This window comes from Hydractinia symbiolongicarpus, chromosome 12, assembly GCF_029227915.1.
Source record: "Hydractinia symbiolongicarpus strain clone_291-10 chromosome 12, HSymV2.1, whole genome shotgun sequence".
NCBI lineage: Eukaryota > Metazoa > Cnidaria > Hydrozoa > Anthoathecata > Hydractiniidae > Hydractinia > Hydractinia symbiolongicarpus.
Window position 1 is genome coordinate 19,265,213 of NC_079886.1, and position 27,848 is coordinate 19,293,060.

At 32.3% G+C, this 27,848-nt stretch overlaps 2 protein-coding genes across 4 annotated transcripts; one reads left to right on the forward strand and one right to left on the reverse strand.

Moving 5' to 3' along the window:
• The first annotated feature begins 1,550 nt into the window (after positions 1 to 1,550).
• Positions 1,551 to 22,588, forward strand: LOC130621478 (sodium-coupled monocarboxylate transporter 2-like). 3 transcript variants are annotated; one of them, XR_008980859.1, is made up of 16 exons: positions 1,551 to 1,905; positions 2,925 to 2,990; positions 3,069 to 3,120; positions 4,021 to 4,088; positions 5,390 to 5,541; positions 7,116 to 7,256; positions 7,734 to 7,863; positions 8,024 to 8,112; positions 9,712 to 9,824; positions 10,947 to 11,017; positions 11,596 to 11,682; positions 12,560 to 12,735; positions 13,287 to 13,396; positions 13,830 to 13,924; positions 19,597 to 21,656; positions 22,250 to 22,588. XR_008980859.1 is itself a non-coding variant. In XM_057436766.1 (15 exons), the coding sequence occupies exons 1-15, from the start codon at positions 1,558 to 1,560 to the stop codon at positions 19,642 to 19,644; spliced, it is 1,746 nt and encodes a 581-aa protein (XP_057292749.1). In that variant the 5' UTR covers positions 1,551 to 1,557; the 3' UTR covers positions 19,645 to 22,184. The 3 variants fall into 3 exon arrangements, 2 of the variants coding, with proteins under 2 accessions (XP_057292749.1, XP_057292750.1); XM_057436766.1 differs by lacking the exon at positions 22,250 to 22,588 and having other exon boundaries at positions 19,597 to 22,184; XM_057436767.1 differs by lacking the exons at positions 19,597 to 21,656; positions 22,250 to 22,588 and adding an exon at positions 14,972 to 19,588.
• A 2,890-nt stretch (positions 22,589 to 25,478) lies between these two features.
• LOC130621352 (acid-sensing ion channel 1A-like) lies at positions 25,479 to 27,395 on the reverse strand. The gene has a single exon (XM_057436643.1). It carries the CDS (start codon positions 27,393 to 27,395, stop codon positions 25,968 to 25,970), a length of 1,428 nt encoding a protein of 475 aa, XP_057292626.1. The 3' UTR covers positions 25,479 to 25,967.
• Positions 27,396 to 27,848: the final 453 nt, after the last annotated feature.

The following is a 27,848-nucleotide window of genomic DNA, read 5'->3' on the forward strand; positions in this document are numbered from 1 at the left end:
GTCTTTTTGTTGTCATATATTTACAGCAAAGTGGTATTTTGACATTACAGCCCTGTTCATAAACACATTCAATAAATAATGACAAAATAAGGCTGAAGTTTGAAGTTATACAACCTTGTTCCCAGTGCCTATTTTCTCTTTTTCATATATGCTTCGCGAGACAAACATCTCTCTGTCTGGAATTTAGAAATTGAGACAACAGGCGCTGGCAATGAGGCTAGAAGTTGTGTTCTTACTACTGAGCTAAAAAATGCTCCCAAAATAAGGACAGCCAGCTGTCAAACAGATTTGTCTGATTCTTGTAAAAGGTGTGTATATACTCAATTTAACAAATATTGTGGCTTAAAGTTCTAATTCAGAAAGATTGTATGATAATCATACAATCATATATGTTCACGTTTCTTTTTTAGTAACAAGCTGTCGACCTCTTTCCCAGGGCTCTTTTACTTTTGATATTGGCACAATGTTCATTTTCTTGTGCACCATCCCAATTTAGAAAAATAAAAAGCAGCCCTGAGGTTGAGGTTGACAGGCCCAACATTTTATTTGTATTCTTCACTTGAATAGTTCCATCTTCCTTAAAGAATATGATTTTACTGAATGTGACAAGGATGCTCCTCTCTAGGGATTTTTATTGTTTGGATATAATATAAAACCCCTGGGGACGAGTTTGGGCAACAAGATGCAAACCTAAATCTTGGCTGATAAAGATTTCAGTGGATTGCCTTCTACTGTAAGTCTATACAAATCCGCTACGTAACACGCATAGAGCTGAAAACCGTCAATGTAAAATGTTGTGCAGAGTACAAACAATTAAAACAAAAAGATTGCTGGTAGGAATAATATGTTGTATATTACACAAAAATTGTAGTACTCATCCCTTGTATAAGTGATTGTTTCTTTTAGTAGACTTTATTGGCTGCAGAGAAAACAAGGAGGTTCTTAATAATTTGTATTATACTCACTTTTCTGATCTTATTTGTGAACATTAACAACACCAGATTTAGCTAAGTTCTTTTGAGGTTTCAATGCTGCCTTCCACCACTTGCAGTTTTTACCTTTTTTAATGTACACACTTACTGAAGAAATTTTAAAGCAATGATTTTAGTAGTCGTGTTTAAGTTTTTTAGCTGCCCAGCCTTCTTTTTTGTTTTGTATTGTTTTTTTATTATTTCCAATCCCATTTGTAAAATATGATATAAAGCCACTTATTTCTAGTCTTTTGAAGCTGATTGATGTTAAATTTCTTTTTGTATATATGCCATTAAAACTGATTTCAAATATGCTTTTAAACGTGGGTGATACATGTCTTTCTCTTACCTTGCTCTAATAATGTTAAAAAATAAAATAAAAATATTACTCAAACAGTAAGGATTTATAATACATTTCTTCAATTTTTAAAAATGTTGCAAAATTTCTTGCCTCTTTAGGCCAATCATGGTAGTTCTTTTGGAGGAGACACTATGTTGCTACTCTAAACAAGCGGTAAAATCGCAAGTTATTTCTTCGTCATTGTCTACAAATCACTAATCTAACCTTTATTATTTAGTAAATAAAATGGAAGACATTGACAGAAAGTTTTTTGGAACCGTAGATTATGTTATTTTTGCTTGCACTCTATTGTTGTCCAGCATTATTGGAATTTACTTTGCATACATCCATCGTAAAAATGTTACTTCTGTGGAATATCTGATAGCAAATAAATCTGTTTCCTGGCTTCCAATTTTTATCTCTATGGTGGCATCCTTCTTCTCAGCAGTTGGTGTAATGGGTTTACCTGCCAAAATGTACACGACTGGCATAACGTTTGGTTTTCAAGTGTTTTCATTTCTTTTACCAATATCTCTATGTGCGGAAATTTTTGGACCTATTTTTCGAAAATTGGAACTTGTGAGTGTGAATGAGGTAAACATTGATTTTGGTTGTATGTTTCATCTTCCTTACTGACAGGTAGCATATAATAGAAGTATATAAATGCATAACTTACTCGCATCCAGTGTTCATTTTCTAAACATTTTTGTAATGCCCTTATTGTCTTATGAGAATAAGGATTTGCATAAAAAATAAAAGTCGGACTATTATAAAACAGTATATACATTGTCTGAGATCAGCATCTTTTGTCATGTTGTCAGAAGTGGACAAATGAAAAGTAAATTCTCTGTCATTTCTGGAACAAATTGTTGAGTAATTGTGGATTTGCATTGAATTGTAGTCATATATAGGACCTGAAATCTACATCGAAGTGTATACTCAATTTTAGATAAAATTTAACTGCTTCATCCAGGTAAACTTTAGTCATAATTTGCTGGAAATGTTACTCTATATAATAAGTTATATAGAGCAACATTTTGTATAATACAATTCATCCTGTTGCCTTAATAATGCCAGCAAAAGTTAATAATTCATTCATCAGCATAATACAATCAAAAGACTAAAGTGCATCAAAAAGCGTATGCATGTGTATTGTGTGTCCTTGCTCGATAACCTTCAGGTATTCAAAGGCCAATTTTTTAAAAGTAAACCTTTTCTTAAAAATTATTATTATGGTACATTCTGTTTTTTAATCAATATTACATATCTTTTAATTTGTTGTCTTCAGCTTCCTTCTTTGTTAAGTTTTGTTTATATTCGATCTCAGCTTTACTTGACTGTAATTGTTATTAGTTTTCCCACCTGTTGCCTTTATTTAAGTGTTTTTTTTTAAATTACCTTATTTTTTACTGTGGGGTAAATATATTTAATTAATCATTAGAAGTCGTGGCTTTTTCCAGGTTTTATGAAGGATATATACTTTAACTTTAATACGCCCTGTATGCTTAATTCTACAAATTTACTTGTATAATCTCTAGAAACTGTAAGAATGTAAAGATCAATAATAAATGGGAGATCTTTCTGTAACTACTAGTTAACTGTTTTTTTTTTAGTATTTAGAGCTACGATACTCTTTGCCTGTACGTTACCTGGGATGTTTTTACTTTTACCTGCAATATGTAAGTTGTCACTGCTAAAAATGTATTAATCAGTTTCCGTTGTGTGTGTTTTATTATTTTTCATTGCTTTACTTTTAGCTTTTGTACTTGAGTATTGTTTTGTATGCTCCAAGTCTTGCGTTAAATTCAGGTAGAAAAATTTTATTTTTATTTTCTCGTATAATGTTATGACTTATGGATCTTTATATGTATATATATATATATATATATATATATATATATATATATATATATATATATATATATATATATATATATATATATATATATATATATATATATATATATATATATATATATATATATATATATATATATATATATATATATATATATATATATATATATATATATATATATATATATATATATATATATATATATATATATATATATATATATAATAGTTCTTTATAGAAAAATGTCCAGTCAAAACGTTTTCCTGTAAAAGATAACTTGAATACAGTATAATGTAAAAGATCTGAATTTAAATGTGGCTGTAGAAAAATCTGCTTCTTATATTAAGTTCTTTTTATTTTATTTTGTAAATATGTGTAAATAACTTGACTTCACACCAGTTAAAACAATTCAATGATTTGGCAGGTAACTCAATGTTATCAAGAAACTAGTTGGAGAGCTATGTTAAATATACATTATTTAATTGTGTTCTCTCAATTTTTGGGGTCTGTTTTAAAAATTCTCAATACCAGTCTGTTTTTAACACTGACATGAGATATTAATAGTTATCACAAAAAACCTTTCTGTTTCTCCCTTTCAAAGGCTGTCCTTAGGAACAAAAAATGGTAAAAATAATGCATTGTCAGCAATGATATTGGGACTTTTTATTGACCAATGTCAATGGTTTTTATTGTTCGATGAACAATATAAAAGATTTAATATAATAGCATAGTTTTTAGCTAGGTAAAAAGTATAATTTAGAAACCATTGTTGCCAAAAGCGACTCCTCCAGATGTTTTTGGTGCAAGTGATAAAGTTGCTCTTTAGTGTAGTGTAATATTTGCTTATTTAGTTGCAGATGTTTCCCTTCCGTTGACAATTATTTCCACTGGACTGGTTTGTACATTCTATACTTCATTGGTAAGATAATTAAAATGAAGTTTATTTGCACATTTAAAAGGTATCTACTTACAAGTATCTTAGTATTCAGGAAGTAATTATATGTTTGTGGTTTGTGGTTGTATCAGAATTTTTGCAAAATCTTCTACATAAGTAATTTTCAATCCCCACTATCAATTTATCATCGTCATTCCTGACTCAACGTATATTTTACTTGCTAGCGTGGGTTTGAATTAGATAATATTATGGACTTCCAATCTAATTTATACTTCCCTTCTGGCCAAGTCTTTTGTGGTGTATCTCTTTTCGATTCTTTTCCCTTTTTTACCCAATTATACTCCAATCTTAAAACTTAAAATTGTTTAAGTTTTGTAAAATGATTCAGTGAAAACGAATCAGGAAAAAATTTTAATGTTTTATTAACTTCTGTTTCAAATAACAAAACGTTTAAAATTTGCATAAAGAAATATCATTATGTCTAAAAATTAGCACCGACAAAAATTATTTATATAATGGTGTGACAAATACACTAAAACTATTTGCCAATTTAGAAATTTCCCTAAGCTTAACTGACTGGTACCAGTTTTTTTTAAGTACATAATGCATACACTTAAGCACAGAAAAAATAGTTTGACATGTTCTGGATAACAAATGTGAAATATGTGAATTATCAAGCATTATGAGAAGCTATCCAATGTAGAACATTTAAAAGCACAATGAAAACAACAGACTGTGCTTTTTACAAACAACCAATCAAAATTGTTGTCACTACCTTAAATATCTGAGTACATTATTACCAGTACTTTGAAAAACAGATAACCTTACACTTTTTCATCTTAAGTTGTCTCAATTCGTCATCACGATTAAATCCTATAAGCTTCTTACTCCATCTCCGAAATTTAAACCTAGCAGCTTAATCTCATTTTTTGTAGATAATAATCGAGACAAAACTCTTGACACTAGACAACTTTTATGTCATGCTAAAAGTTTCCTATTACGAAAGAAAAATAACAGTGTGTTTTTCATTTTAAAAAAGTTTCATGCATGAAAAAGAGCACTAATAATTCATTTAGATAAGGAAAGAGGTTAGATGTGTATTAAGTTTCTAAAAAGAAATGAGTACACCATTTCTGTTCTAAGTAGGTTTTACATTAACTTTGCAAGCAAGAGAGTTGATAAAGATAGACTATCTATGTAAGTCAAAAGAGTACGATTACTTTTTTGCAAAATTTGCACTATTTGTACCCTATTTGTGTTCTATATCAACTTTTTAGGATTAGTTGTTACCACTGTGATTTTTTCTGAATATTTTATAAACATAGGGTGGAATGAGAGCTGTGGTGTGGACAGATGTTTTTCAATCTGGGGTTATGATTCTTGGACTAGTGGTAACGGCTGTTATCGGTGTCATGGAACTGGGTTCCTTTAGTAAGATATTTGAAGTCGGAAACGACTTTAAAAGATTTGATGTGAGGTAACTGAAGTCTATTAAAAACGTTATTCTTCTAAGACGAATCTGCATGTTTGTGTGTTTGTTTTTATTTGTAATTACCCATAAGAAATGTCAATTTGCAGCATACATCTATTTTGCATAAATCTATTTTTTTTATACAAGTTGTGTATTCAGACTTTTAAGCACAATTCCTTCATTATTTCTGACGTCTTTTTCAGAAAAATAGATTATTTCTTACATAATTTATACTTATTTTCACAATGATGTTTTAAAAGGAGAACTAGCGTTTGGTAACAAGTTTCTTTAAGATATCTGTTATAATGTGAATGTAAACCGTGTAAATAGTATATATATATATACTATATTATATATATTGCACGCACACGCCTAAATCGTTTCAAGCATGTGATTAATCGCACACCTGAAAAATATATACTGAGTTTTGAAAATCAACCTATAAAATCCATTTTGTAGCGTGCGATGCCAGCCCTCGAAATAATTTTTGGAGACTTGTCAAAAAACGTCCGATGAATTTCCGTCTTGGTCGATGGAGCACAGATAAAGTCTGCAAAACTACATTTGCAGGCGGTACAGACATTTTATCCTGGATTTAATTGTAGATAATTTCTTCATTTAATAAAACAATTTAAAATCATAGCAGGTCCGAATTTAATGGATTTTTTTCTTTATGCTGCAAGTGTTATTTTTATTCAAATAATTTGAAAAACAAAACCCAAGCGAAGCATATTTTTGCCTATTTGATTGTGATGCTCTGAAAAATAAACAATAAATTTATAAAAATGACAATACAGTCATGCATACTATTTCGGACATGTAGAAAAGGAAGTTAAGATTGAGAGAGTCGCTATACGTAGACACTCGATCATCGTGTTTGGGGTTTACGATTCAAAACGTCCCCAACTTTTCTACTGCAAAATGAATGCACACCAAAGATCAACCTCAGAGCCTGTATCGCACCCGTAACATCCTTTGCACGTGCTTTTTATATCGCACGCGCTACTTGGTTTGCGCGTGCGAATCATTGCGCACCTACTTAAATATACCTGAAAAAGCCTAATCTTTTTGCATTGCGTTAGTTCATCAAACATTGAACTTTTAAAACATTTGCACTCACAAAAGATTGTGAAACAACATAGCCTTTACATTTGCACCAGTGTTTTATTGTTCTACTGACGTTTAATTGGTTTTCTTCAGTACTTAAACCAATATATTGGTTTGAATTTACTTTTTTTTCACGTCACAAAGCTGTATGAACCATTAGCTTTCGTTTAATATTAGAAGCGACTGTTAATGTAATTGATGTAAAAGATGCAAAAAATGCTACGTTGTTTTTGTGATGTAAAGAATATATTACATTTTGTTCGTTAGTTCTCATTTTAAGACTTCAAGAATATACATGATGCTTTCTTTTATATAAAAATATTACTGAAAATTATTTTCAATCTAAATAAATTGGAGGAAGGGGTTTAAGGGCTGTGGTGGATTTTCTAAAAAAATTAATTTTGGAGAGGTATTCCTAAATAAAGAAACACACTTGTAGGAAATTAATACTTCAAGCTTTATATATTTTTTAGTTTTACCTTGGATCCAGCAGAACAACATTCTTTTTGGGGTGTGGTGATAGGATTATCATTTTCCCTTATGTGTACATGGACCGTTAGTCAGCCAACAATACAGCGTGTTGTAGCAGCTAAAAGTTTAAAAGAGTCAAAGAGGTAAGAAAATGTTTTAGTTCTTTTTTTATATAACACAAAATTGCAAGCTTATAACAATGTTTGTATAATTTAAGGACTGCTAACAATATTCATTGTTTTGATTAACAATAGATATGAAATAACTACAGGTGTCCTTGAAATCATTATCCAGAATATTGTAATAAACACAAACAAATCTTGCAAACTCATATCTCCTAACATGGGTTGGTTGAAACGAATATCAAATAACTGAAAGACCAAATGAGCGCCACAGAATAAGTGTCACATGGTTACATTTCTTCTAAAAGAAGTATATGAATCACATCTATGACAAATGGCTGAGCTAGTACCACAAAATAAGTGTTCAATTAACTTTAGCAAGTGCTAGTAGAATTTATGCTCCGAAAAACTAATTTTGAAATTTTGCAATTTATTTTTTGCTCCATAAAAAGTAAGTTTGACATCGCTCATGCTTTTTCAAATATTTTTATTCCCCAGAGCTTTGTACGCATCGTTTGTTGGAGTTCTTATCATCATGTCTTTTGTTACATTGGACACATTCGTTGCTTTTGCTATGTACGCTAATTGTGATTTGGTAAAAAGTGGTAGAATAAAGAAGTATGATGAGGTTTCTAATTTATTTATTTGTGTTCAACAGTATACAGAGAGTTTCATTGGCGAATGTCTTATCATTTGGTGGGGTATACTTTCAGATAATGTTTAAATACAGTAAAACAAATCATAAACAGCAGACATGACCTTTTTTATATCTTTTTTCTAATTTTTAGGTCCTCCCATATCTTGTTATTGATAAACTTGGACATCTCACTGGTCTACCTGGATTGTTTACTGCATGCTTGTTCAGTTTTGCGCTTAGGTAAATTTTTAAGCCTCTTGTTGTGTGATAATTCCTATGTGCATTGACACCTTTTAAGGATCTACTTAATGACCAAAAATTAGAACTCATGATTTCTCCTACCATTGTTTAGCCTAGCATGTATTTATTATGTATTACTTCATTCTGAAAAAAAAGATCAATCTTGTGTGTGATAAAAAATCTCTTAAAGTATTAGTTGGTGTTTTTCTACTAAATATTGACAACCTAAATAGTCCTAAAAACTTAAATATTTTATGAAATCTTATTTTTTCAAAATAAAAATGAAACCCAACTTCAATTTTTAAAAAAATAATCTCGGTATTATTGATGCCTTTTGCATTAGTTTTTTTCGTCTTAATCACCACTAATCAATAATCAGCTACGCCCAACTTCTTAGGACCAAGAGGATTGGGTTGAGGGAGTTCATCTAGGAATCATTTAAACTCATGGATTCCCGATTTCCCTGAGTCTGCTGAACAAGAAGAGCAATGAAGATGAGGTCTTCCATGCACGTAGCCTTTGATAAGCTCAATGAAATTCGGAATTAAAATAATGTTATTGATTTTTTGCTAATCATTTTAAATTTCTTGATTTTTTATCTAATATTTTCTATATTTTTAAGGACAACAATGTGAGTAAACACCATAAAAGATAACATAGGAGTGATGTAAAAATCATATCATTTACATAAGAAGCAGCAGCAAAAAAAGTTGAATATTAGCACTTTATCATTTTAAAAGTTATTTTAAAAATTGTTGTGGTAAGTTAGCCCGGATTTGATTTAGTGCGTGATGAAAAATGATTTATTGGTGACAATGGAAAATTAGAATGTTCAGGAGTAAATGACGATTAGACGTGACTTATATTTACTGCGTTTCTACAAAATTCACAAATGTTGCCAGATTTTCTTCACGGCTAAATTTCTTCACGACAAAATTTCTTTACGACAAAATTTATTCACGACAAAAATTTTTCAAGACAAAATTTCGTCACGTCTAAATTTTTTCACGACAGAATTTCTTCACGCCTAAATATCGTTACGACAAAATTTCTTTGTGGAAAAAATTTTTATGACAAAATTTTTCATGACAAATTATGGTACAAACCTAAAAAATTTATCAGGTTCTTATTACGAAATATTTTATTATCCTAGTGGCCACATAAATTCGCTATTTTTACCACCCCCTACCCCTTGTTACGTAATATTTCGACCTCATCTAATCATTTTCTATAGCAACAAAAACATTCATGTAACTGATAATCAGGCAAACCTATGCTCTAATATAAGAAAAAGATTTAACAGGGCTATTTATTTAGCACCCGAGATGAGGTTTTTGTTACTTTTGCGTAAGTCCAGAGGCAAGAAACAAGAACAACAAACAAATAAATTCAAGATGTAGATGAGATACACTAAAATAACAACAAATATCCGTAATACATAAAAATTCTCCGTCACATAACAAAACAGCTTTTTGACAGTTCGTAACAAAATGATCATACCCCGCCACCCCTCAGGCGTTACGTAATTATTGAATGTCAAGGCATTAGTATTTTGTTTGTTATCTTTTCATCGTGAAAGATACATCATTTTGTTTCCAGCACAATATCTTCTGGTTTAAATGCTATGTCTGCATTATTTCTCGAGGATGTTCTAAAGAAACAGAGACCAGATTTGCCTGAAGTATGGCACACAAGGCTGTCTAAACTTGCAGGTTAGTAAAAATGTAAAACAATTTGGTTCTGTCTGTCATTCTTAATGCTTTTTTTCTTTTGTTCCATTATTAGCTGTGGAAGAGTGTATGTTCCAAATGAACTCTTTTCCTGTTGGGCTGTGTTAGTGCTCCTCAAATGCTACGCACCTTTATAATTTCAAAACATTTGGATAATTGCTTTGTATTTTGTTAAATGTGACACACAAGAAATAATATATAGTAATATCTACTAAGAATTCCCTTAAAATTCCCTATAAAACAATTTAATATTTTACTCATCGTAAAATTAGTGGCCGTTGCCATTGCCGGAAAATTAAAGTTAAATAAAAGTTAGGAAAGTAACAAAGTACCAAGATGTGACTATATGTCTATAAAAAGTTTTAGGGAAAAATTAAACACAGGGAATTCCCAGCACAAATAGGCTTAACAGAACAATACAAGTATGGGTGTGTATGTTGGAAAAAAGAAAGATATATTATTATTAATTGTTACTGATAGACTATTTTCTCGATGAATATTACCGTTTTTACTGTATTTTCGAATTTCGTTTTGATGTGCCCAAATCACCAATAGGGATTTTCTGCTTTTATTAGGTCACTGTAGGAAGACTGTAAAGTCATTTCTAAGAATGGGAAAATCGTGGCCGAAAGCAGAACGTTTCTATTAAGTCCACTTGCGAATGTGTGGCGTAAATTTGGACTTAAAGTCAGCTACATTTGAAACTTTTACTGTTACTGATATTGCTGACGTCAGCATGGTGGCATTTCAATCATTTAATCGGTCAAGGCCTTTTGAGTGGCGATGTGAAATGTTTTGTACTGTGGATGTATATCAGATATTGCCAAAAATGGACCTTATATGGAATGTTTACTTTACCTTTGTAGCTGAAAAAGATAGTGACTGTGCGTTAATAGTGCTTAAGATTACCAGAATTTGTCAAAAAAGTACATGTTTTTTTACAAGCACGTTATTTATAAGCGTATGCTTAAATTTGATTATTTAAAGCATCTGTTAAGCATTATGCGAAGCCTAAGATAAACAGGTTAAAAAAACAGGTAGTTTCTCAGAAATTATTAATAAAGTTGTACTGTCCAAGTTGTTTGAAATTGTCCTATTTTTTAGCCGTGTTTGGTGGAATATTTATAACATGCTTTGCATTCGTTGTACCTAAACTTGGAAATTATGTAATAAAGGTAGTATAGTGGTACTATTTTAAGAACTACTACTTTTTTCACGCTAGTTTGTGGAAGTTTTAAAATGTACTAACCTGGCAACTTCGCCATCCTGGAATAAGAAAAAGACACAGAGCCCTGGGGTTGATGTTGATAACCTTGGTGTCAGTGTTCTCGTCTTTGTTGCGATCATTTTCGTGGTAAAATTTGCACTGATCTTGAAATTTCTAAACAGCCTCTGTTGCAATCTGTACCAAAAACCTCCCTGCAATGTTGGTATTGTTAAAAGCATTGTTTATCATATACCAGCTGTGAAATTATCAGTACTTGCTGTTAAGCAAAAAAATAGTTCTCTTTATAAATCTTTAAATGTACCAAAAGGTATTTGAAAACACTCTTAAAATTCACTTTTCCGAAAATGAGTGACCAACCTGCATACTTTAATTTGCTTATATTCCTTAAAACAACACAACCAGAATTTGTACTTTCGCGGAGGGTTTCGTACAAGAACAAGTGAATATACTATTTATGAATGCGACTTGGTCTAATCATTTGTTACCTGTGCAATTCCAGTATTAATCCTCTATATTATTTCTTAGCTTTCCCTTCAATTGTTTGGAATCATTGGTGGTCCTTATTTCTCCATGTTTGCGTTGGGTGTTTTTACAAAAAGAGCCAATAGTGCTGTAAGTTGTGAGATTTTTTGTGGAAAACTGTGATTTGTTATTGTTTTATGCGATTTCACTATTTGGAGATAATTGATTGAAACACTTGTATGTGATTGTATGTCCCTAATTGAAACTTATAACAAATTTCATCAGTAAATTATATTTTAGAACTGTATAATATTGCTCCTGTTTTTCCTTCCTAAGTCCCTAAGCATCGCTATAATGCTATTCGTATAAAGTGATTTTGTTCAAGATGGTTGCGCCGTAGCTTTATTTTGAAAAGTAGTTCATTAAATTCATGGGAACACGGATAAACTACTTTTCAAAAAAAATAATCGCTAATTTTCTTCCTTGAAACTCGCATATATTTGCATAGAATTGGCACAAAGATATGGCGGTGCTGCTTTAAACGCGTGTGTAAAAAGTTAATACAATAACAACAAATTCCTGAAATGACTTTTTGCCCATTTTTTATCATTAGCAGTTGCAGGTCATTTTATATGATTGCTTACTTATGACCATTAGGTTAGAACGTGAAGCGTCCATTGTCTGTAGGACATTTTTTTCAAACAAACTTTTTTCTCTTAGCGAGCAATTCAAAAACGAACCTCAAAATTTATCTTGCAAAACCTTTTCAATTTATCGAAAGTTTTTGCGCCGGAAATTTTTTATTTTATAGATTGCGAAAGACCTCCAATTAAGTAAATTTCAAAGTATATTTTATTGCAACAACACTGAATTTCGGCGTTATTATGCAGCTTTGCATCTTGGTATACTTTCGCAAACAAAGTGTAAATTATGCTAATTTTATGGCTATATTCTGAATTTTTTTCATATAGCTAGATAAATGAAAAAGACAGTTTAATGACCACCTTGTGCAAACTTTAATTTACAGGGTGCATTTTTGGGTTCTCTGACTGGATTCTTTGTTGGAATAATGTTTTCAGTTGGCCAAATGGTGTATCCACCTGAAAGGAACCTTCCACCTATTTCAATAAAAGAATGCACCTTTTTTAATGCAACGACATATAACACCAGTGGAATTATTTATCCATCAGATCCCGTGCATCGGTACGCTTTGTTCTTTTTTCTAGATTTTCTTAATTGTTGATGCGTCTTCGTCTGTGTAACGAACAAGCTCGTTTAACTTCACTATTATTGCAACTTTGTAATGTGTAAACAATTATTGTAACTTTCTCTTTGGTAATACACTGGACCTTAAATCCTTCCGCGAAAAATAAATCGGTTTCATATAAAAAGCTTGATTGGTACTCGTGATTTTTGACATAAAGGTTTTAAATAATTATGCTAATTTATGCATGACGTTAATGGTGCCGTTTTAAGGATTTACCAAGTTATGTAGTGATGTAAATACGTTTTACCTATCAGTTCAATCAAATAATACTTAGCTATCCTGATGAGCGTTTATACCAACAATTTTTCAGCATCTACCTGAAGAACTGAATCTCGGAGACCAATAAAGATTTATTTCCAAAATCTTTTATATGAACTTGTATTTTCACCATAGCTGAACTTTTCTATTAAACCTTGTAGCTTAAGAATCCTCTTTATACGGAGAAATCTCCGCTTTTTAAAACACTTCTGTTTTATTTCTATTTTAGTGAGCCATTTGCTAAATTTGTGTCTGTCTCGTATGTTTGGCATGGAATGATTGCAATTCTGACAAGTTGTTTAGTCGGCTATCTTGTTAGCCTTTGTACATCAAAACGTAGTAAGTGACATATTGGTGTTTTGTGACACATGCTTTGAGTTTTAAATTCTTGTTTTCAACATGCGCAGGTTAAATATTCGTTTATATTGTGTGTTTCCAGCACTCACAAGTTGCAGGTTACTCCTTTGTAGCATGATTCCATCAACCGCGAGTTAAAAATTCTTTGTTTTTATTGTGCGTGTTGAAGGTTACTCCTTTGTAGCACGATTCCAACAACCGCGAGTTAAAAATTCTTTGTTTTTATTGTGTGTTTCAAGCACTGACAAGTTCAAGTTTACACCTTTGTAGCATGATTCCAACAACTGCGAGTTAAAAATTCTTTGTTTATATTGTGTGTTTCCAGCACTCACAAGTTTTAGGTCACTCCTTTGTAACATGATCCCAACAACCGCGAGTTAAAAATTCTGTTCGTTTTAAATTTGTGTTATTTCAGGTGATGTAATTAAGCGCGACAGTCGTCTTTTGTACGACTATGGTGAAAATTGGTTCATAAAAAGGTTAAGAAAACAAAAGAATAAAGAAAAAAAGGTATAGATCTGTTTCATCTCATTGTATTTTCCACGCCGTTAGTTCAGATTAGTGACAGAAGACTTCCAATAGAAGTTTTGCTTTATTGTATGCTGTCTAAAATAAAATATTATTTTACTACCTGCCTGATTCATAAATACCAAATGCGATATATTTTTATCCACTTTGTTGCGACGGTGTAAATGTAAAGGGCGGGCGAACCCGTGGATTTTTCCACGTGCAACGACTAGTCTCTATAATAATAACCGTCGTCTGTCTGTTTGTGCGTCTATTTGTCTTTTTGTTACAAAAACACGAAATGTGATATATAAATGACGGGCGACCCCGTGGATTTTTTCACGGGTTAACGACTAGTCTCTATAATAATAGCCGTCGTCTGTCTGTCTCTGCGCGGACCCCCCGCTGAGTTAGAAAATCGTGCTACGGAAACACGAATATCAAATGCGATATATTCTTATCCCCTTTGTTGCCACGGGTAAATTTAAAGGACGGGCGACCCTGTGGATTTTTCCACGGGTTAACGACTAGTCTCTTTAATAATAGCCGTCGTCTGTCTGTCTGTGTGTCCGCGAAAGCCGTGTCCCGTAACGGAAACACGAAATTTTTAAAATGCGCATCAATACCAAATGCGATATATTTCTGTCCACTTTGTTGCAATGGGTTAATTTAAAGGACGGGCGACCCCGTGGATTTTTCCACGGGCTAACGACTATCTCTTTAATAATAGCCGTCGTCTGTCTGTGTGTCCGCGAAAGCGGCGTCCCGTAACGGAAACACGAAATTTTTAAAATGCGCACCAATACCAAATGCGGTATATTTTTGTCCACTTGTTGCAACAGGTTAATTTAAAGGACGAGCGACTGCGTGGATTTTTCCACGGGATAACGACTAGTATTCATAATAATAGCCGTATTTTGTCTGCCTGTCCGCAAGATAAGTGTTGTGCAACGGCCACACGAATTAGCGTGCAATTTAAAGACGGACGACCTCGTAGATTTTTCCACGGGTTAACGACTAGTCCATTATATTTTTCTGTAATGTATTTAGGACAACAATGTGCTACTAATGAGCGATATGTAACTAACACGATTAAACTCATCATCAGACAAATCATAACCCGTTGTGTTTATGTTGGTATCTCTTCAAATGTCTCACTATCAATATTTACATTAACAGCGAAGATAGTAAGGGTCTCGTGACAGTTATATTTAATGCATGTGGTTTTTATTTATTTTAATTAATTGCACTAACTGGTAAGTCATAAATTTTGCATAAATTACTTGCAGTGGAAGTTACCCTTGTATTAGGAACATTTGAAATGATAGAAAAGTTCCTTAAATATACTGGATGTCCATGATTTATTCAATACAAGTACTTACCTTGCTTTTAACTCAAACTTTCTAATAAATTAAACTTTGGCCTTTTGGAACTGCTAGCTACTGATATCCTTCGAAATTTACATAAAAAATGTAAGTTTTTTTTACAAAGCCAGTGTGATCAACAAATTTTTTCAGAGGTATTAATTACCTTCTTAAAGCTAGTAACATAGCATTTTTTTTTTACCAAATACAGCTCCTCGTGTTGTCTCTGTTCCCTTGTCAAAACAAACTTGTGATTTACTAATAGTTAATATATTTTACAGACCGTATCTAGTTTAACCGCCAAAAAGAATACCGAAAAAGATTTTTTTTTCTTTTTTAGAAAATAAAAATAAAAAAGGAGCAAATTCATCATAAAAATTTAATTATTCATAATCAGGTGTCTACAAGTCTATATGGTTCTAAATTGTGTATAATTTCTTGCATCTTAAACTTTTGAGTGGACCGTTTATTATTTGTGAATTTGTGAGAATTAAGCTTATTGAATGGCTTCGTAGCCCCTTTAATCACTAATGTATATTTTTGTTGCTTAGATAGATTATTAAAAAAATTTATATGGGTGCACAATATTTTTGTGGTAGAGTGGAATATTTTTAGATTGTATATTTTTACAATTTTTATTTTTGTAAACAAAGCATTTAGAGTGTTTTTGGAATGTAGTCGGGCGTAGACGAAAATAACAAAACTGCAAAAAATGTTTTAAAGATTCTACGTCATCCTCATAAAGGGTTATACTTTAAAATAAGTTAAAGCTCACCTCCAACTCCCATATAACTTAGTCTTAATATGTTATTATCTTATTGATAACATGCAAAAAAGTATTTGTTTCGAAAATATGTATTGCCTAAAACGCAAGCTTCGCCGTAAAACTTGTGTTTTTTTCCCACCTAGGTCACTTTTTCTGCGTCATGATGAAATGGTTTTTTGTTCAAACTTATTTCGTTGCTCAGGAGTGAGTAACTTATATGAAAGGACTAAACAAGTTTTTACAGCCGCTATATCCCCGTTTAGGTTTCCAGCAACTTTATTTCGGTTGGAGCATTAACTTTAACCTTAAAACTTGAAATTTTATCACCTTTGTCGATATATCCATAAAAGTTCCATTTAAAATTTGGATCATTTTGCTGACGAGCAACGTAATGACGTTAACATTACTCGATATTTGCAGCTTCACGTGGAAGCTTCTATTCAGGACAACAATCGGATTTCATAACAACTAGCTCGTTTAATCTCTTTGTACTTTCTTAAAAAAGGTCAGGCAAAAAGAAATTTTTTCTTTGTTGTATAAGTGTTCTGAGAATAAGTTATTATAAATTGGGAGGTAAGGGCGGTTTATATGGAGGCGGTGTAACGCCACAAGCAAGCAGGTTCAATCTCTATACCTTTGGGTTGTTTTAATTTTTTGTTTCAAAAAAGAAAATATGTCCCGGTAGTCTCGCAATGTGAAATCAAGACAAATGATCAAATGCATAAAGAGACCACTGCGTAGCTTAATTAGGTTCATAGGTTATCAGTAAGAAGTAACTAATTTTCCGAAGCAATGGCTATTATGTTTTATCAATATAATATTTTACTACATTAAACTTTTTTTCAACAATTTTTAAATTCCTTTTTATGTATCTGACTTTTAGTTTCTCTTAAAATTATTTGAAAAAATATAACAATGTGCGTTGAGTTCATAAGTGTATATTTATTGCCATTATTTATTGCAACCATTTTAGAAAATAATAATAAAATCGTAGCCTGGGACAAAATTTAATTTCAGATAAACTTATTTTCGTTCGCATTTTTTTGGGGGTATTTTGGCTGACCAATGACTGAAAGGAAAACACGCACCTGAAAGTTGTCAAAGTTTATTTCACATTGTTCATAAAGGAATTGTACAAATCCAAGTATATTTTAGGTTATTTAGTTAGACCTAAAACTGTACTATTTTCGATGACGTCGTTGTGCCCGGTTTTTCGGATCTTTTCAGGTCATGGAGCGCATTGTTGCATAATGCAGGCTTTGTGGAAAGTATCGCTGGCAACAATTTTGATGTGCATTCATGAAACAAATTTGATTGCGATTTTTCCCAAAATTTTAAATATTCATGGGTTTTCGCTGAAAATTTTTCGTTGGCGACATTGGGCAATGCAAAATGGGAACCTTTGACTTCTATTCTAATATCTGAAAGTTGTGTTAACGAGTTATGGCTAATAGGCAGCATTCAGCCTTTGCTGCAATACTGATCAGTTTACTTCCTCTTCTTTACTGCCTCTTGAGGTTAATCAACGTAATGCGTATCACAGCTTAGTAACAAATCAAAAATCAAGTATAATAAATTTCTCAAAAATTATCCTGTTACTTACCTTTTTTCACTTGATTATCGAATAAAGATATTCTATAATTTTGTAAAAAATGTTACAAAACTTACTTTAGGGATTCTTTAACTTTTGCCTACTTTTGCGAAACTTATTTTTGCAAATAGTTTAAGTAGCAAAAATTTATTCCGTGAAGATAAGTATCAATTTGTGAACTTTATAAACAATTTTGTCCAACATTTTTTTCATGAACATCTTGCTGGCTATAGCAAACGCTGTCTACATAATGGTGAGACCAATATGTTGGCCAACATAACGGCTCGGCTTTTGTCTATTCCTTGACAGAGTTCCCAGATCAGATCCTAAGCGCTACAAGAAAATCTCTTAACCATGTACAAAGTAACAATGTTGACATTCCGTCAAAGTAAGTATGGTAGTGCGATATCGTGGTCAGAACATATATTTAGTGCCCGTTTTTTTAACAAAAACTCAGAAAAGAAATCCGCAAAATTGTTCACGCGCGGTGTCTATGTCTTAGGAGCGTTTATTACTAATGTTGACTTTTGCTAAACAGAGTTTTTTTACAACCAAGCAAAACTCGTTTCGTTTTGTGTCAGTTTTGAATCACACTTTTATTTTTAAATTATTGTCAGATATATAGTTATAGAAGTACCCTGTTTTCCATTTTGCGTTCATTCATGTTAAGTAAATGCGTAACGCCTTATAAAAACGCCAACGAGTCATTAATTTGGATCAGCTAAAAATCAAAATCCTTAACACATTTGTACCAAAATCAGCATTTTGACAAAAATTTCTGACTAACCTCTTTTTTGTCCGATGTTTTCAAAACAGAGGACAAAAAATTTATTTATACAAAATTATACATTAATCCTTGCGCAAGGTGGTAATATTCTCCATATTGTCCTCATTTTAAAAATTCCACAATATCAAACTACAGGCAGTTTTTGCTTTTTCCTTCTTCTTTTCATTCACTTTATGAAAGTCTGCAACAGCATTTTTTGTGCGATGTTATTACAAGTATTTAATCAACAAAGATAATTAAATCGGCAGTAGATTTAACATCTACTTACAATTACGCGCTAAATATTCTATATTACTAAGTCTAAGGTCGGAAATTAGCGCAAATAAATGCGCGAGTTAATCCTAAATGGAAATCAATCTTAAACATATTTTACACTTATTTCACCTTCAAATAAATATGGCGATTATTTAGAAGGCACGTTTATTTAAATTGACTAGGTTTTAGCCCAGGCGTTTATTTAAATCAAAGAAATTAGGTGACAATAACTTTACATGGGTGCAATTTATTGAAGCTATTTTTTCTATATAACATTCTTATTGAACGAAAACGAAAAAATGTAAAGCAAAGTGTGAAATATTTTTGAATTTTTTATCGAATATTTTAAAAATGGTTCGATTTTATAAAAATGCCGCCGCAACTGTAACGGGACATGTTGTCGCGGAAAGATAAACGCAAAAAAAATAAAATTTACGTGATTAACAGACTGAAATCAAATGTTCATGCTTTATTTACGTAACTTATAATACTTGTCTATAAAACATATTGGTCTTATTTTGTTTCTATTCTTTTACCCTTTTTCCTTTTGATATTGTTCTATTCTTTATTTACTCACTTCTTGCTCAGCTGTTTTACCTGCTAGTTGATTCGCTTCTGAAGAATTTGAGTCTATCAATTTTTACAATATATTGGTTGTAGTAAAAGCGTGCAAAACAGTGAGGAAATATAAATTTTTTAAAAAAAGCTTACTACTAGTTCTGATGACGTCATAAAGTAAATCGTTATCCAGCCGGAAACAACCCGGTTTTGGTGTTTAAAAATTAGACAACACGTTATTTGGTCCTCACGGGGTACTACCTAATTTGTTTTAGTTGGTTACACATTGTTCCCACGCCGCCAACTTTTTTTTACGCCAGCACCCTGACTAATAACATCATTTTTTTTATTTAGGAAGTCCATTCTTACGATGGCTTGACTGAGTTAAGCACGAGGTTTTAGTCAACAGCCATGAATAAGAACAAATTTCATTTTTTGCGACTGAGACTAGCAGATTGTTGGGCATCCAGTCTATATTTTGTTACTGGAAAGAAAACTTGAACACATCTACAAAGAGCTGTTAACGTGTTTTTTTTTCAAAAAATTAATTTGTCACTTTTCGACAGCGAAAATTTTGCCAATGATTGTAGACAAAATAGAACCTTTTTGATTATTTTTATACTTATTTTTAATTTTAATTTTTATTGTCATACATTACTGCAGTCGTCAATAGAAGTATATAAAACAAAAATGTAACGTTTTAGCTATATTTTAGAACTACACATCAGTGCCAAAATAATTTAAATTGTGACATTTGATTTTTATTTTTTAATATTTTTTGGACCTTGCCAAAGACAAAAAAAAGTCGGCCTAAATTTTTTTTCGTTTTAGTTTTTGATCGGTTGAACCTTTCCCAGGATTTTAACTTTTTTTCTTTTTGTCCCCACATTTTTTAGTCCTTCCGAAAGGGCTGTTAAGGGCCGATAAGTTTTGTTTAAGGACAAAAAGGAGATAAAAATCAAAACTACATGTTTTTATTGCTTGCAATGTGTCAAAGAAAATTATATAACGTATATATTTGCTCATGAACAAAAAGTTGGAAAATATGGATAATCAATTACGGAGCTCTTTACTGTAACTGTTTCGTGTTCTTAAAGCACCCCAGCCTAAAGAAAAAAATTAACTTGCTGTTGCGTAGAAAGCACTTCTCACAACTTTTTTTTGCAACATTAGCATTTTTGGAGGGATTTTGATAGGATGAGAGGACGGCACCTTATTTATAATGACACCGTATGCAAGCGACAACAACTACACTTAAGCGTTTCAAATTTTGTATATACTGAGGCTGCATAGATATTATAAAAACGTGCACGGTGAGTTGCACCAGCCAAATGTAGCCCTTACATTTAAACCGCTGCATCTTTTAGGCTTATCATTTATTTATTTTGAGCACATTAGTTTTCCACAAAAGTTCAAAAAGTTATTTGGGAAACGCCTCATTTCTTCTTTCGTTCCCATGTAATATTTTTCGGAAGAGTGTGTTAAAGAGTTAATATTGTATTTATTAACTAATACCCATTATGTTTTTGTTTGCACCAAGAATGTTTTCTTTGTTTTAAAAACCAGATTTTGGTAATGAAAAAAAAAACTTTTGATTTGAATCTTATTATTTAAATTTTTGAAATATATGTACAAAAAAATAAAACATTCAAATATCCATATACTAGTACGGTGACTCACTGGTGTGACCGCCTGACAACTCTTTTTTGTTTAACAAAGCTAAGCTAATAATGTTTAATCAATAGCAACCAACGCGCGTGGATGGACCTGCATCACTGTGTTACTTTCGCTGATACAAACTAGCCACCACCGTTGAGAACTCGTCCTTGCGACAAATGGTAAGATAGTCATCTCAAACAAGCATTGTAGAGTTAATGAAAATGATCCCCTCATCCAAAGAGTACTGTTGTTTTTGCATCGCAAAGACAATACTGAGAATGAGAACCGAAAATGCGCGCAAAATTTTAACTCCATCCAAAAAAACGGAATAGTATGGTGGGAAAATATCACGCCCAAACCGACTGATGATGGACCGCCTCGATAAATTTTTTAAGCCTTTTTGTAATCGAAGTTTACTTTTCGTCAAAGGAAGAGTCTTTCTTTGTCAAAAGAAGAATTTATCACCAAAATTTGACTTTGTTTATTGTGCTTAATATTACCAATATTTTAAAATGGATAAACTGTTCTAAATATTTTGCAAAGGACTCCACACTTGCATGGACTAAATGAATTTGACATGTAATCTTTACTGTTTACTTGAAGCCGTGTGGTATGATTTTAAACTTTCGACATTCATGTGGTCACCTAATTGAGAAAAGTGAATTGGTTGGACGTGGCTGTTAAGAAGAGTTGAAATGACTGTTTTCTGACGGAGTGATTGGAGATTTTGGATCTACTGCAACGTGATTTTTGAAGTATGTAGTTTTAATAATTCACCAGCAATATTATTTGGATACATTTATATTATGGTTGCCATGAGGTTAAAAATTTAATTCCTGTTTGACCAAATTGCTTAATGATTTTTTTTTGATCGCTCTTTTCCATAACTTGAGTTAAAGCTTCTTTTATGTCTTTGACAGCACCGTATCCTTCATCAGAGAAATCAAATTCGTTAAATGCTGCTGTGGCTAAAGATATAAAGAGAAATTCTATGAGTCTAGTGTTTGTGTTTGATGATCAAGAATTTTATGCTTTACAGAGCAAATTTTAAAAATACGTGACCCATGGCAATTAAACTATCTTCTAGTATCTTAAAAAGAAGAAGCAAATTTTTTTAGCAAAAAATTGCTAAAAAAATTTGAAAAAAGGGCAGGATGTGAAATAGAAGAAGTAAATAATTATAACACTATTTCTAACCTTGTTCTCTGGTTTTTTTTCTCTGTTTTCAAGAGACCAAAAAAATTCATCAAGCTCTGTGTCTATTTTCATCTTTGTCAATTAAGATTTTTTGTATATCCAACAATCTATCCGTTATATTGTAACTGATTTTTTTCAATGCGTGCCGAAGCTGATGGCTGGTGATGTAACCTCTATTCTGTTTATCCTTCGCACGGAATACGTTATTGCATTCGCGAATGTGATCTGCTGTGCCTCGATTCATTATTAAAATGAAGTTACAAAAATGAAGTTACATAAAACACATCGACACCGATCAATTGAGCTGATATATTCATCCCATGCAAAACGCCTTCTGGCATATCCAATGCGTATTTTATTTTTAAATATATATGAATAATTATAATATTATGTGCGTATTAACAATCATTTATTTATACATTCTTCTTATTAAAACGTTAACTAGAGTTTTTCCAAACTGAATTTAGATACGCTTTATGTCAAAGGTTTTGACTTTTCTGCAGTATAGTTGGTAAGCCTAAGCTTAACATTTTCTCACTGGGGCAAAAGGTCAATTATCACAGTAATTGATATTATCTTTGCGGCGGATGCGAAAATCGTCTGGAAAGAACTTCTTTTAACTTAGATTCTGGAGCAATGTAATTTTCAGACTGGTGCGATAGTGATGAGTTGAGGTTTAAAGATCACTTTCTGATCTCTCATCCTCTAAAAGCTTGTTATTTTTGTAATATTAGTGGTTTTTATGTCAAAATAAATATATCATCACGCTTTCTACCTACAAACAAATTCTTAAATAAAGCAATATTAGGATTTTCACTACAAACGTAGATGTTCCGGAAGTTTCCTACAGCCAACTAGGTAGCTAACAAGCCTTATTTTCTGTGCTAGTCATTTAAAGTTTTTACTCAGTTTGGTACAAGTGTTTTTTATCTCAGCTAGCCAACATTCCTTTTGTGCTGGAGTTGTGAATTTACTTCTTTAGCTACCTCTGGCTAAAAAGTGAAAGTTATTTAGCTAAATACAGTTTGATTGCAAAAAGATTCTTAATCAATAATTCTTATGTAAATGCAGTTAAGTAGCTAAAACATGTACCACATATAACATAAGCTTTGGGTAAAGGCTAAAAGTTTATTGACTTAATGAGAGAAAAGCGTTCATCTTTTTTGCCCACAATAAATTAACCGACCTATTTCAGAAAAACTTATTCTGCAAAGCCAAAATTTTGAGCGTTTATTTTAACTGGACGTGGTAATGACAGGCTGTTCCATGTTTATTTGTTTTAAACCGACGTTCTGATACAGTGTTTTTTAAAAGGATATTAAGCCTATAGGGCGCACTAAAGCACTCCGCACGGATGTACGACATGGTTTACATGTACTAAGCACAAATCCTGATGTCACTGGCAATATTTTCGAACTGTCACATGATCTTATTCTGCAAAATAATGACAACATGTTTTCTTCATACTTCTGCATTGCATTTTGAACAACATGGGGACAGATAACGAATTTTGTGCGTCAAAATACCTCTAGCGTGAACATCGGCAACTTTTTTAGACCAGAGGCGCTTGGCATACAGATAGTGATTAACGCCACGCGCAGTGGAAACTGACCTTAACTCTCCGTTTTAAAAAGTACTTCTTAAAAATAAAAGTTGGCATGTGAAGTTTTAAAGAACGAACTGGTTTAAGAAGGGTTTGAATGGTATCATTTTGATGTCTTTCATAGAAATAAATTAAATAGGTCAGAGTGCTAAATAATTCAGATACGACCGTATGATAAATTAGGAAAAAAATGATTTTATAAATTATTTAAGATGAGTGAATTCCCCGTTCCCTCTATACGGCTAATTCGCAATGCATTATGGTAGTTGTATTCCGCGAAAACGTAAACAAACCATTCGTAGTAACAAAAATGGCCGAACAAGTACACTTCATCCTTAATTCTACTCAAAACCAAAGCGATATACAAAATTCTAATCAAGACAACAGTTTTTTTCAAAACTTGGGCTCTCCTGCAAGCATTGGCTCAAACTTTTCATCAAGTTCAAGCTTTTTATTGCAAGCTAAAAGTAAAGGAGGAGGGATAACTTGCTGTGTACCTCTCTGTCAAAACAACTCAAAGAAGAATCCAGACTTATCTTTTTATGTCATTCCTAAAGACTCAGAGCTTCGAAAGAAATGGCTTTTTATGATCAGTAGAAAGGATTTTGTACCTTCTACATCGCATAGAGTTTGCTCTGTTCATTTCACTGGTGGAAAGAAGACATATATGAACAATGTTCCCACAATAGTCCCAAAAACTATCAAACCAACAGCTAGCAAACCAAGAAAAACTCTCAACAGTACAAACTGTAAATTGCAACTATTTTCTCCTTAACTTAACTTAACTTTTAACTGTCGGACGTAATTCAACTGTTTCACTGTTTGTCTGTTCAAAATTAAATTCTTTTATAGATGTGTCATAAAATGATGATGGTTTATAGTCATTTCCTTGTAATAAATATGCCATTGAAGTTCCTTGCCCTATTTCAAATAAGTCTGTCGCTAATTTTTTGACTTTTTCGGTTGAGGGCTCATGTGCAAACAGTGGTGTAGAACAAAATTTTCTATTTCCTGTGACCAACGGTCTTTTGCGACTTTCATTTGTGTCTTTCGTAAGGTCTGCTTTCTCGAATGCCATTGCAGAAAATTTTATTGGTGCAGAATTTGCACTTTCTCCAGGTACATGCCATTTTTGTAACAAATCTGTGCATGTCTTGTCATCAGGGACAATTTTTAAGTCCAACTGTTTGTATTCAACCAATTGAAATAGAACTGCTGCGACATGCTTACAGCATCCTCCTGCTCCAGCTTTACATAAACATTTCGCATACAAAATATCACCACTTCTTTGACACAGGTGGACATAAACAGAATATTTTTCTCTTTTCATGGAAGCAGCTACAAAACATTTCACAAGAAAAGTTAATTTTTCAGCCATAACATTACTTTTAACTCTCACTTTCTTCACGTAGCTCTCCTTGAATAGTTGGTATCCAAGAATTTTATGCTTTGTAGCACCCTTCGGCTTGCTATCACAGCTATTTCCAAGAACTAAATATTGGTGAATTTTCTCCTGGGTGATCGAAGGCATAGCTGCAAGATCAGTTGACCATTGACTTATATCTTCGTGTGTTCTTTCCTCCACTTCTTCGTCCCTCTCGGCATTTGTTAATTCTTTAAAAACAGGTCTTGGTACCACACAAGAGCTTTGAGAAAAGCTAGGCCCAAGATCTGTAGAGCTTAAAATTATATCTAAATCTGTATCCTTATTTATTACTTCCATTTCGACTTCTTTCACTCCTAAAACCTCACTAACTAACAATATTTAAATGTTTACATCAATAACACGGGTTTTGGATAAGGGAGATAATGATTTTCTTGAGGAGATTTGAAAATTATCACAAACAATAACGGCTTTTTGTTATTATCGCCACAATAAAAAGAATGCTGTTATTTATTTACAAACTCTCGCTTCTGGGAGGGAAAACTGTAGAATACAACTACCATAATGCATTGCGAATTAGCCGTATAGAGGGAACGGGGAATTGAAATTACAATTATACAGCCATAGGAATATAAAAGAATGTCTAAACACAGATCGATTCTGTTATTTTGTTTTTTGCATTCTTCTCAATAACAAAACATGTGTGATACTTGACTCAATTTTAAGCGTCGTGTGCTTCTCAATCACTTGCATATTCTTAGAGAATATAAAAAATCATTAATTTGTTTTGATCTATATTCTGTGTTATAACACATAACACAAAATATGGTTAATTATATAGTTATCATGAAGATGTCAATCTTCCGTTGAGATAGCGTTCTATTACTTTCTCTTACTCAAAGTGCGCACACTGTATGCAAAGAAAAATATTACCTCAACTAAAGTCAATACTGAAATGCCAGACCATAACCCAAGTTGTCCACCAATGTCGCTTAATAAATTCTCAATCATGTAGTGTTCTTCATCTTCCATAACAACTGTTTCAGGCTTTTTGAAAGAAAAAAAAGCTGTCAACTTATTTTTTTGCACCGTTGCATTCTCATTCAAATGAAACTTGGCCGATGATATGCTTAAGCCATAATTCGTTTCCTGACAAGGTAACCGGCATTCACTGAGACATGTCAAGTTGTTGGTCATATACTCATGGTCTACAGCATAAACACATTGTTTATCCTTGAAACCACACCGCCTGCTGCTGTTCAAGGAAGGCAGCCAATATGGCGAGCAGTTACATTCCTTTATTGTAGCTCGAGCAGCGCAAACATTAATGCACATTTGTCTGGAGTATTTCTTGATCACTCTTTGATCATTGTTTGGCTGTTTCCCCAAATCAGTTTCATAGTGTTTTATGCAAGTGTTATTTTTGAATGGGTCAGCCCTTTTCCGTTTATATTTTTCCATAGAAACCAAATACGAGAAGCCGGGAGATAGGTAATGGGTGTCAGTTAAACTTTTTGCGCTATGTTGGCCACCAACATGTAGTACTATACCAGAATCTTCTGTCAGAGGTGAATAATATTCCTCTAGATTTATATTAAACTTTAATTTCAAAATGCGAAGAGTATTTGTTTGGGAAATAGTCAACGGAGGAATAATTTTATTATCTTGAGTATAACCACTGTTAAAGGCAAAACAATTACCATAGTTCCAATGCCAATATTGTTTCCAGAATCTTGAGTTCATGCAGTCGTAATAATATATCCAATTGCAACTTTCAACTATGTCCTTAAACTGATGCCCGTACTTAAACATTTTGTTTCCTAATTCGTAACTTAAATTGGAAAGTATTATACGTTTGTTTTCGATATTTATTCCTTCTTCTGTTACGATTTGATACATTTGCACACTTTCGGAGAATGATGGCTCAGTAATACTGTTTTTTGCATCAGTTGCCTTAGGTACATTAAAGCTGCCATTAAATAATGCATCAGCTTTTTGTTTTCTGATAGGATTCATATTGCAAATGGTAACGACGGGAAACTGCAGTACAGTATTAGTAGTATGGTACACTTTTGTGATGACAGGCTTCTTTATGTATCGCAATATTAAAGGTTTCATTTGAAAGAAAAAACCAATTTGGCCAGCAATGATTGCAAACAACCAAAATAACTTTATCCAGGTACTTCTTGTTAATGGTATCTGGGAGAATCCATGAGCTGTAGTGTTCTCGGCGAATTCCGATAATAATTTCTTTGCACGATTCTTACGGATTTCTTGATTTGCCTTCTCTGTTGTTACGTTACTTTCCATTGTGGTACTTTTGGTGGAATAAATTGCGAATCAAAATATATTTTAATTTGATTTTCCGATTTAGATTCTATAATTAATACTGGATTGCTCCACCTTTTAATGTACACTAAACTCTTTTGTTGCATAAATATTTTTTTAATCAATTAAGCTTCCTGTTAAAATTACATCTTTTTGAATATTCCCAGCCAGTGATTATTCATTTCACGGTAACTATTGATATCAATTCGCAAAGAGAACAATAATGAATAATAAAATAGAATAATATATAACTTGTAACATGTATTGTTTAAAGTTTAAGCTGTATTGTGCGCTACTAATAGTTAAAGTCCACAGGATTTCATGTATCCAAGCTACCATTTCATAAATTATTTAAAATTACAATTTTCCAATTAGAGCAATATGACGGACGGAAGAACGGAGAGGTCACTCTTAATAGATTGGGTTGCCACATGT

What these genes read in the sequence shown, in the direction of transcription:
- LOC130621352 (XM_057436643.1), bottom strand. Translation starts at nt 27,395, where the DNA reads ATGGAAAGTAACGTAACAACAGAGAAGGCAAATCAAGAAATCCGTAAG.
- LOC130621478 (XM_057436766.1), top strand. Translation starts at nt 1,558, where the DNA reads ATGGAAGACATTGACAGAAAGTTTTTTGGAACCGTAGATTATGTTATT. An exon ending in AGTTTAAAAGAGTCAAAGAG is followed by an intron (nt 7,257 to 7,733) that starts GTAAGAAAATGT and finishes TTTATTCCCCAG; the next exon opens with AGCTTTGTACGCATCGTTTG. An exon ending in TTGTTCAGTTTTGCGCTTAG is followed by an intron (nt 8,113 to 9,711) that starts GTAAATTTTTAA and finishes TTTTGTTTCCAG; the next exon opens with CACAATATCTTCTGGTTTAA.